The 12,021-nt window shown below is 41.4% G+C and overlaps 1 protein-coding gene across 1 annotated transcript; it reads left to right on the top strand.

Annotated features, from left to right (window-relative positions):
- The first annotated feature begins 958 nt into the window (after window positions 1-958).
- On the top strand, window positions 959-11,225 carry LOC123640767 (olfactory receptor 10H2-like). Its single transcript, XM_045555381.1, has 2 exons — window positions 959-1,917; window positions 11,216-11,225. The coding sequence occupies exons 1-2, from the start codon at window positions 962-964 to the stop codon at window positions 11,223-11,225; spliced, it is 966 nt and encodes a 321-aa protein (XP_045411337.1). The 5' UTR covers window positions 959-961.
- Window positions 11,226-12,021: the final 796 nt, after the last annotated feature.

The following is a 12,021-nucleotide window of genomic DNA, read 5'->3' on the forward strand; positions in this document are numbered from 1 at the left end:
AATTTTCCTTTTACCCCAAAGATTACTCAGTAATACGTTGCTATGGCAATGTCACCTGAGTCAACCTGATATTTATGTTCCAAATATATAGGAACTGTTAGGTATCCTCTGCTGATTAAATTCCAATTTCTAGACTTCCTTTATTTCCTAACACAAGGTGTTTTTTGGTGACAATTCTGTGCCTTAAGTAATGTTTGTTTTTTGTGTGTGTGCTGAAAAGGACTGTGTGCCCATTTACTTGTGTATTAATAATATATGTATTATTATAATACATATATATTAGCTATAAATATACTTATATATAATAGCTCAAATATTAAAAGTGCCAGAATTAGGTACCAAAACAATAGTAATTATGAAAAAATCAAATGGGTCTATCTTGTAATTAAAAAAGAGATACAACCATAGGTTGCCACAATTTAAGAAAATCTGACTGTGGCCATCCACGCCCATACTCAATCTTACATTTTAAGTGTTTACTCTCTTTCAGGCCCTGTGGTAGGCACATTGTCAGCATAATCTTATTTAATTCTCACAACAGTCCTGTCAGTTTGGAATTACTATTATCAACTTCCTTTTAGGGATGAGAAAACTAAGGTCACAAAGATTCAGGGACCAACTCAACGTCACATAGCTCTGAAGTGAGGACTTCACCCAGGTGTGTCTGAATAGAGACTCCGTGTTCCTACCAGTGAGATTTTAAAAGAGTAGTAATAATTTATTATAATTGGTATTACTGTTTATGGAGCTCTTACTACGTCCCGGGGGCTGTATGAAGCACGTGAAATGTATGACTATATTTAAACTTCAATACGTTATTAATGCCTTTTTGCAGATGGACGTGTCTTGGATAGCACAGGTGAGGGAGACGCTCAGGTGTGCTCCCAGGTGGACTCACTGGGCAATCTGTGCCCCTAACCAGCAGGTCTTCTTCCCTCTCTCCGCGCTAGGTGTGGCTGCCATGCTGGGGCCAAACCGCACCTCCACGTCTGAATTCATCCTCGTCGGCTTCTCCACCTTCCCGCAGCAGCTCCTGCCCGTCTTCTTCCTGCTGTTCTTGCTGATGTACCTGTTCACGCTGCTGGGCAACCTGCTCATCATGGCCACCGTCTGGAGCGAGCGCAGCCTCCACACGCCCATGTATCTCTTCCTGTGCGCCCTGTCCGTCTCCGAGGTCCTGTACACCGTGGCCGTCATCCCGCGCATGCTGGCTGACCTGCTGTCAGCCCACCGCTCCATCACCCTCCCGGCCTGTGCCGGCCAGATGTTCTCCTCCTTCACGTTCGGCTTCACCCACTCCTTCCTGCTCACCGTCATGGGCTGTGACTGCGACGTGGCCATCTGCCACCCCCTGCGCTACCACGTGCTCATGAGCCCCCGTGGCTGTGCCTGCCTGGTGGGCTGGTCCTGGGCTGGTGGCTCAGTCATGGGGATGGTGGTGACCATGGCTATTTTCCAACTCTCCTTCTGTGGACCCAATGAGATCCAGCATTTCTTCTGCCACGTGCCACCACTGTTGAAGTTGGCCCGTGGAGATGACGTACCCTGGGTGGCCAAGGACATGGGCTTGGTGTGCATCACAGCTCTGCTGGGCTGCTTCCTCCTCATCCTCCTCTCCTACGCCTTCATCGTGGCCACCATCTTGAAGATCCCATCTGCTGAAGGTCGGCACAAGGCCTTCTCCACCTGTGTGTCCCACCTCACTGTGGTGGTCGTGCACTATGGCTTTGTCTCTGTCATCTACCTCAAGCCCAAGGGTCCCCACTCTGTGGAAGGAGACACCCTGATGGCCACCACCTACACGGTGCTCACACCCTTCCTCAGCCCCATCATCTTCAGCCTCAGGAACAAGGAGCTGAAGGTCACCATGAAGATCTTCATCAGCAAATTCTTTTCGCAGATGTGGCTGGCTTTCTGGCAGGGGATGCAATGGATGGGGACACTCCAGCCTTCTTCCTTCCTTCTCTCCTTCCCTTCTTCCCCTTTTCCTTCCTTCCTTCCTTCCTTCCTTCCTTCCTTCCTTCCTTCCTTCCTTCCTTCCTTCCTCTTTGTCTCTGTCTCTTTCTCCCCCCACCCACCATTTCTTTCTTCCTTCTTAATAGTTATGTTGGTACAGTTGAGGGTCTCTAATTAGAAAATCTGAAATCCAAACTGCTCAAAAATCTGAAACTTTTTGAGTGCCAATGTGATACCACAGATTGTCTACATGGGTAGCTGAGATAGTGACACTTTTGCTTTCTTTCTTTTTTTTTCATTTCAGCTTATTATGGGGGTACAAAAGTTCAGGTTATATGTATTGCCCATGTCCCGCCCATCCCCCCGAGTCAGAGCTTCAAGCATGTCCATTCCCCAGACAGTGCGCCTGGCGCTGACCATGTAGTCATACCTCTATCCCCTCTCCCCACCCCCCACTTCTCCGAGTCAGCACCTTCAAGCATGACCATTCCCCAGGCGGTGTGCAACGCACTCATCATGTAGGCATACATCCATCCCCTCCCCCCACCCCCTGTCTCAGTCTGATATCCAATTGGTATCCTTCCCCGATGTGCATTTAGGTGGTGATCAGGGAAACCAATTTTCTGGTGAGTACATGTGATGCTTGTTTTTCCATTCTTGGGATACTTCACTTAATATAATGGGTTCCAACTCTCTCCAGGAGAACCAAAGAGATGTCGTATCACCGTTATTTCTTATAGCTGAGTAATACTCCATGGTAGACATATACCACAATTTACTAATCCATTCGTGAATTGATGGGCATTTGGATTGTTTCCACATCTTTGCAATTGTGAATTGTGCTGCTATAAACATTTGCGTACAGGTATCTTTGTCATAGAATGACTTTTGTTACTTTGGGTATATGCCCAATAATGGGATTGCTGGGTTGAATGGTAGCTCTACTTGAATCTGTTTAAGGTATCTCCATAATGCTTTCCACAGGGGTTGCACTAGTTTGCAGTCCCACCAGCAGTGTATGAGTGTTCCTGTCTCTCCGCATCCACGCCAACATGTGTTGTTTTGGGATTTTTTGATAAAGGCCATTCTCACCGGAGTTAAGTGGTATCTCATTGTGGTTTTGATTTGCATTTCCCTGATGATTAGGGATGTTGAGCATTTTTTCATATGTTTGTTAGCCATTCTTATATCTTCTTTTGAAAAATTTCTATTCATGTTGTTTGCCCACTTTTTGAAGGGGTTGTTTGATTTTTTTCTTGCTGATTTTCCTGAGTTCTAAATAGATTCTTGTTATCAGTCCTTTATCTGATGTGTAGTATGCGAAAATTTTTTCCCATTCTGTAGGTTGTCTGTTTATTCTCGTGACTGTTTCTTTGGCTGTGCAGAAGCTTTTTAATTCAATCAGGTCCCATTCATTTATTTTTGTTGTTGCTGTGATTGCCTTAGGGGTTTTCTTCATAAATTCTTTGCCTAGACCAATGTCTGTTAGAGTCTTTCCTACATTTTCTTCTAGAATTCTAATCGTTTCCCATTTAAGGTTTAAATCTGTTATCCACTGTGATTTGATTTTTGTGAGAGGTGAAAAGTGTGGGTCCTGTTTCAGTCTTCTACATGTGGCTATCCAGTTTTCCCAGCACCATTTATTGAATAAGGATTCTTGTCCCCAGAGTATGTTTTTGTCTATTTTGTCAAAGATTAGATGGCTATATGAGGACGGTTTTATATTTGGATTTTCTGTTCTGTTCTACTGGTCTGTGTCCCTGCCCTTGTGCCAATACCAGGCGGTTTTAAGAACCACAGCCTTGTAGTATAGTTTGAAGTCTGGCAAATTAATATCTCCCATTTGTTTTTATTGCTTAAAATTGCTTTTGCTTACGGGGTCTTCTCTGATTCCATACAAAGTATATAATTATTTTTTCTAAATCTGTGAAAAATGATGTTGGTAATTTAATAGGGATTGCATTGAATCTGTAGATCACTTTGGGTAGTATAGACATTTTAACAATGTTGATTTTTTCAATCCACGAGCATGGTATGGTTTTCCACCTATTTACGTGTTCTGCAATTTCCTTCTTCAATGTTTCATAGTTCTCCCTATAGAGGTCCTTTACCACTTTTGCTTTGTAATGGTGTAATGTACACAAACTTTGTTTCATGAACAAACTTATTTTAAAATGTTGTATAAAATTACCTTCAGAATGTGTGTAAATTGTGTATGAAAAATAAATTTCATGTTTAAATTAATGTCCCATCTCTAAGATATTTTATTAATATCATGTATATATATATTCCAAAATCCTAAGAAGTCCAAAATCTGAAACACTTCTGTTCCCAAGCACTTCAGATAAAGGATACTGAACTTGTCATAGTTCCCAGTTTTTTGAGCATTTGTCGTCAGCTAGACATGATCTTTTTTGGAAGTTTTATTGAGATATAATTCACATATCATATAATTTATCTCTTTAAGGGTATATGCAGTTATCACCACAATTTATTAATGAAACATTTTAATCATCTCCGAAAGAAACTCGGTACCATTTAGCTATTGTTCCCCTTTCCCCTCAGCCCCTGGAAACCACTAATCTATTTTCTGTCACTATGGATTTACCTATTCTGGACATTTAATATAGATGGAATAATATTCCATTGTTTGGATATGCCACATTTTGTTTATCCATTCATCAGCTGAGGAACATTTGGGTTGTCGCCACCTTCTGGCTGCTATAAACAAACAAATAATATTTTGTGTGGACATATGTCTTCATTTCTTTGGTCCTAGGAGTGGAATTGATGCGTCATATGGTAACTTTATGTTTAATTGTTTGAGGAACTGCCAGAGCCTTTTCCAAAATTACTGCCCCATTTTATAATCGCACTAGAAGTGTACAAGTGTTCTCATTTCTCCACATCCTGGCCAGTGCTTTGTTAAAATCTGACTTTTTGATTATAGACATCCTGGTGGTACCCTGTTGTTGCTTAGATTTGCATTTTCTTGATGACTAAAGGATAGGTTTTAAGTGCTTAACATACACATGAGTTCTTTTACTCACAGGGAAGATAGGATTTTTAGTTCCATTTTGAAGATGAGGAAACTGAACTACAAAGAGAATAAGTCAGTTAGCTAACGGCCTTGCCCATGAAGTGGAAAAGCTAGAACTGAACCTATTTTTTAAGATGAAGCTGGGGATCAGAAGTGCCCATTTCTCAGGGATTATGAGGAGGGCAGGCCAGTCTGTTCCAGAAAGGGAGGAAGACCTGGATTGGAAACAAGAGACAAATTCTAACTAGCACCAATGATATGAGGCCAGGAGCAGTGATATGAGGCCAGCACAAATGATATGCTGTTCTCATGAGGTTAGAAAGAAATGCCCAGTTGAGAGAACTGGGGAGACTCCTTGTGAGTTTGGCCAAATTGGCTGAGTTGTTTCTGAGTTTGATTTTCTTTTTAGTAGACATATTAAAACAGAAAAGGGTGTCATTTTTAAAAATAAATAGTTTGCCCTAAAAATTCATGACCCCAGGTTCCTGAGTTATATTAGCAGTTCCAAGGTAGTTAACTGGCAATATCTGAGGGCATCCTTTGCCTGCTCTATAAACAGGAAGGGGACCTACATGGTAAACTCTTCCTGCACCCCCCATGCCCTGGAGTTGTCATAAATGAGGAAATGTCTAAGTGAGCAGCACAAGTCCTGGGGTGCAGTTAGTGCTCTGTAGCTAATCCAAGTTCCAGAGACAACTTGGAATAGGCTGAGAAACAGGTAAGAATCAGACTGTGTGAATTTGAAACAGTTGCAGTGACAGTGACTTCTGGGTTCTATCTAAGAAACATCATTGTGGTTCTCTATGGTCGCCAGAGGAAAAATATTAACTTTCTCTAGTTTGGTTGACCGACATCAATGCATTCTGACATTGAAATAAACTTCATGTTTACTCCTTTACTATTTAGTATTAGTCACATACATTTAAAACAACCAAAGAAATTGAACTTAGTGAATGTATGTTGTTTTAGTATTTTATTCTTTTTTATTTCAGAATATTATGGGGGTACAAAAGTTTAGGTTACGTATATTGCCCTTGTCTTCCCGTTCCCCCTGAGTCAGAGCTTCAAGCATGTCTATCACCCAAACAGTGCACACCGCTCCCATTATGTGTGTATACACCCTCCCCTCCTCTCCTCACCCATCTGCCCGATGCCTGATGAATGTTATTCCTATATGTGCACTTAAGTGTTGATCAGTTAAAACCAATCTGATGGTGAGTACATGTGGTGCTTATTTTTCCATTCTTGGGATACTTCACTTAGTAGAATGGGTTCCAGCTCTATCCAGGAAAATACAATAGGTGCTAGATCACCATTGTTTCTTATAGCTGAGTAGAACTCCATGGTATACATATACCACATTTTATTAATCCAATCATGTATTGATAGGCATTTGGGTTGTTTCCAAATCTTTGCAATTGTGAATTGTGCTGCTATAAACATTTGAGTGCAGATGTCTTTTTTATAGAATGTCTTTTGTTCTTTTGGGTAGATACCCAGTAATGGGATTGCTGGATCAAATGGTAGGTGTACTTGTATCTGTTTAAGGTATCTCCATGTTTCTTTCCACAGAGGTTGCACTAGTTTGCAGTCCCACCAGCAGTGTATGAGTGTTCCTGTCTCTCCACATCCATGCCAACATTTATTTTTTTGACACTTTTTGATAAAGGCCATTCTCACTGGAGATAAGTGATATCTCATTGTAGTTTTGCTTTGCATTTCCCTGATGATTAGAGATGCTGAGCATTTTTTCATATGTTTTTTGGCCATCATTCTGTCTTCTTTTGAAAAGTTTCTGTTCATGTTGTTTGCCCACTTTTTCACAGAATTTCTGAACAGATCAATATCAAGTACTGAAATTGAAACAGCAATAAAAAACCTTCCTAAAAATAAAAGCCGCAGACCAGATGGTTTCACACCCGAATTTTACCAGATCTACAAAGAAGAATTGGTGCCTATCCTGCAGAAATTATTCCACATCATTGAGAAGGAAGGAATCCTCCCCAACACATTTTATGAAGCCAACATAACCCTGATACCAAAACCAGGAAAGCACGCAACAAAAAAAAAAAAAAAAAAAAAAAAAAAACTACTGACCAATATCCCTTATGAATATAGATGCAAAAATTCTCAACAAAATCCTAGCAAACCAAATCCAGGCGCTTATCAAAAAAATAATCCATCAGGACCAAGTGGGCTTCATCCCAGAGATGCAAGGGTGGTTCAACATATGCAAATCTATAAATGTAATTCACCACATAAATAGAAGCAAACACAAAGACCATATGATTCTCTCAATAGATGCAGAAAAAGCATTTGAAAAAATTCAACACCTTTTATGATAAGAATGCTTAAGAAAATAGGCTTAGACAGGGCCTACCTAAAAATGATACAAGCCATATATAACAAACCCACAGCCAACATCATACTGAATGGGGAAAATTGAAAGCATTCCCACTTAGAACTGGAACCCGACAAGGTTGTCCTCTATCACCATGGCTATTCAACATAGTGCTGGAAGTCCTTGCCAGAGCAATTAGACAAGAGAGGGGAATTAAGGGCGTCCAAATGGGACAGAAGAGATCAAACTCTAACTCTTTGCTGATGTAAAAACTCTAACTCTTTGCTGATATTATACCTAGAAAACTCTGAGGATTCAACCAAGAGACTCCTAGAATTGATAAATGAATTCAGTAAAGTCTCAGGATACAAAATCAATGCACACAAATCAGAGGCATTCATATATGCCAATAAACCTAAGGCATGAAACTATTAGAATTCTAGAATAAAATGTTGGAAAAACTCTTATAGACATTGGCCTAGGAAAAGAATTTATGAAGAAGATCCCAAGCAATAACAAAAATAAATGAATGGGACCTGATCAAATTAAAAGGCTTCTGCACAGCCAAAGAAACTGTCATGAGAGCAAACAGACAACCTACAGAATGGGAAAAATTTTCACATGCTACACATCCGATAAAGGGCTGATAATGAGAATCTATTTAGAACTCAGGAAAATCAGCAAGAAAAAATCAAACAACCCTATCAAAAAGTGAGCAAAGGACATGAACAGAAACTTTTCAAAAGAAGACAGAATAATGGCCAAAAAACATATGAAAAAATGCTCAGCATCTCTAGTCATCAGGGAAATGCAAATCAAAACCACAATGGGACATCACTTATCTCCAGCGAGAATGGCCTTTATCAAAAAGCCCCCAAACAACAAATGTTGGCATGGATGTGGAGAGACAGGAACACTCCTACACTGCTGGTGGGACTGCAAACTAGTGCAACCTCTGTGGAAAGCAATATGGAGATGCCTCAAAGAGATACAAGTAGATCTACCGTTTGATCCAGCAATCCCATTACTGGGCATCTACCCAAAAGATCAAAAGACATTCTATAAAAAAGACATCTGCACTCGAATGTTTATAGCAGTGCAATTTACAATTGCAAAGATGTGGGAACAATCCAAGTGCCCATCAATACATGAGTGGATTAGTAAATGTGGTATATGTTTACCATGGAGTACTATTCAGCTATAAGAAACAATGGTGATCTAGCACCTGTTGTATTTTCCTGGATAGAGCTGGAACCCATTCTACTAAGTGAAGTATCCCAAGAATGGAAAAATAAGCACCACATGTACTCACCATCAAATTGGTTTTAACTGATCGACACCTAAGTGCACATACAGGAATAACATTCATCCGGTGTTGGGCAGATGGGAAGGGGGAGGAGGGGATGGGTATACACATACATAATGAGTGCAATGCACACCGTCTGGGAGATGGACATGGTTGAACCTGTGACTCAGAGGGAAGGAGGGGGCAAGGGCAATATACATAACCTAAACATTTGTACCACCATAATAGGGTGAAATTAAAATAAAGACTCAATGCCCTTCACAATAGCAACAAAGAAAATAAAGTACCTAGGAATATATTTAACTAAGGAGGGAAAAGACCTCTACAGGGAGAAATATGAAACACTGAGGAAGGAAATAGCAGAGGACATAGACAGGTGGAAAACCATACCACGCTCATGGGTCAGCACAATCAACATCGTTAAAATGTCTATACTACCCAAAGTGATCTACAGATTCAATGCTATCCCCATTAAACTACCAACATCATTTTTCACAGATATAGAAAAAATTATTTTATGCTTCGTATGGAACTAGAGAAGACCCCGTATAGCAAAAGCAATCCTAGACAAAAACAAAACAAAACAAAACAAAAACAAAATGGGAAGCATCAATTTACCAGACTTCAAACTATACTACAAGGCTATAGTAACTAAAACAGCTTGGTACTAGCATAAGAACAGGGACATAGAGCAGTGGAACAGAAGTGAGAACTCAGATATAAAACTATCCTCATGTAGCCATCTAATCTTTGACAAAGGAGGCAAAAACATACACTGGGGAAAAGAATCCTTATTTAATAAATGTTGCTGGGAAAACTGGATAATCACATGTAGAAGACTGAAACAGGATCCACAGGATCTACACCTTTCACTTCTCACAAAATATAACTCATGGTGGGTAAAAGACTTAAACCTAAGGTGTGAAACTATTAGAATTCTAGAAGAAAAAGTTGGAAAAACTCTTATAGTTTGGCCTCTTCTTTGGCCTAGGCAAAGAATTTATGAAGAAGACCTCAAAAGCAATCACAGCAACAACAAAAATAAATAAATGAGACCTGATGAAATTGAAGAGCTTCTGCACAGCCAAAGAAACTATCCAGAGAGCAAACAGACAACCTAGAGAATGGGAGAAAATATTTGCATGCTACACATCTGATAAAGGGCTGATAACTAGAATCTATTTAGAACTGTATGTTGTTTTTATATGTGACATAGTCTAGACCCCCAAGGGCTGGATCAAGATGAAGAGAGTGAGGTACGATCCCCGAAGTGCCAGGATGCCAGCTCTGCATCCTGTCTTTATTTAAAATGTTGACATTTCATTCATCCTCAAGTTTTTGCATTAATTTTGATTTTAAAAATATTGCATTAAATATTATTTATCACAATGATTGGATTTTTAATGGCCCCTTAAATTGGGTGTTCAAGGTGAGTGCCTCACCTCTTCTAAAAGGAAAAAAAATTGCTTGCATTTTTTTTCCTATCCAAAGACCAAAAAATAGAAGCCATCATTTATTCAAAATAGGAATAAGTGCCATAAGTTCCAGTGTAAACACAGCCAGGTCTGGGGTGATGAGCCCCCACACTGCAGGGATGAAAACAGCTGCCTTCTGCCCACTAGCTTTGGGCAGTCCTCCCTGGGGACTCTGTGCTCATCTCCCTTCATTAATTAGCTTTCACTTTCTGAAGTCCTCCACCCCCTGCATTCATAGCTTTTTGCCTTGTTGAGCTAATGGTCCCCTCTGGGCCACATTCTTTGGTATCCCCCAAGGCAGCGCCAGAGCCCAGAGAGGTGTTTAAGGGGCAGGAGCAGAGACAGGCTGGTGATGATAGGGAGATCCTCAGACTTGAGGGGACCCCCCCCCTCCCTGAGCTAATGGCAGCCCAGTGTTGCAATGATAATTTATCTAGAGGCCAAGGCCAGCTTGAGAGATGCGATTTGCACTATTTACTTCTCTTGTTTTGCTTTTCCCTTTGCTTTTGGATGAAAGCCCAGTCCCCTCCTTAAGGAAGTTTACCCTCTTGTTCAACCCCCAGCCTCCATACTGTCTCTGCCCTGCAGCCAGAGGGATGTTCCTAAAGGAGAATTCTGAAAAATCACCCCTCTGCTTAAATCTTCCTTTTCTCTCAGGATACGGTACAAACGCTAGTGTGGCCATCAAGTCTGCACGCCCAGGTCCAGATTTCATCTCCAAATTCATCCTCTGGCTTCCCAGCCCCAGTGGGCTTCCCACTCTTCCTGCAGTAAGCAAAGCACGTTCAGGCCACAGGGGCCTTGCACTTGCTCTTGTTCCTCTCTGTGACATCCTTCCCCTGCCTACTCCCACACACTCTCAGTTCTGACCTAAAAGTCACCTTCTGAGCAAGCCCTTCCCTGACTTCCCCATCCTGGGTCAGCGCCCCTATTACAAGCCCTCATAGAAACTCATTTATTTCCACCAGAGCTTTGATCACAATGTATCATATATAATAATTACTGTGACTATTTGTTTAACATCTATGTCTTCCTCTCTTAAGTGCAGACACTGCTATCAGGGATCTTGTCTAACTGGCTCAACTCTCTATCCCCAGTAGTGCCTAAAAAATGCTTGGCACCCAGTAGGTGCTCAATAAATGCTTTTTGAATGAATACAGCAGGCTTTGTCATCCTTGACCCTGTTGACATTTGGGGCTAGTGGCGGGGACTATTCTGCATATTGCAGGGTGTTGAGCCGCGTCCCTGGTCTTGGCCCACAGGATGCTGTAGCATACCTCTCCTCTCCCTCAGTTATAACAACCAGAAATGTCTCTGGAAACTTCCAAATGTCCCCTGCGGGGTAAAAATCACCTTGGCTGAGAACCACTGGAATACAGGAATGAGGGAGGACCTGGCTGAGGTATCTCAGGCTGTAGCAGTCTTCCCCTGTTGGTACCCTTAGAACGTGCTCTGTCTGATGGTTAATTTTATGTATTAACTTGACTAGGTCATGGGATGCTTGGATAGCTGATTTAACATTGTTTCCGGTTGTGTCTGTGAGGGTGTTTCTGGAAGAGATCAACATTTCAATTTGTGGACCGAGTAAAGCAGATGGCCCTCCCCAAGGCAGGTGGGCCTCGTCTCACCTGTTGAGGGCAAGAATAGAACAAGAAAGGAGAGAGTGTTGGATTCACACTCCATCTGCCTGAGTGCCTGAGCAGGGACATTGATCTGCTGGTCTTTGTGCTCCTGGTTCTCAGGTCTTCAGACCCAAATTGGAATCTTGAATTCTTGGGCCTTTGAACTGTGATACGTTACTGGTTTTCCCAGGTCTCCAGTGTGCAGACGGCACATCGTGGGACTTCTCAGCCTTCATAAGTGTGTGAGCCAATACCTTGTAATAAATATCTATCTATCCATC

The sequence above is a fragment of the Lemur catta genome, chromosome 1 (assembly GCF_020740605.2).
Source record: "Lemur catta isolate mLemCat1 chromosome 1, mLemCat1.pri, whole genome shotgun sequence".
Lineage (NCBI taxonomy): Eukaryota > Metazoa > Chordata > Mammalia > Primates > Lemuridae > Lemur > Lemur catta.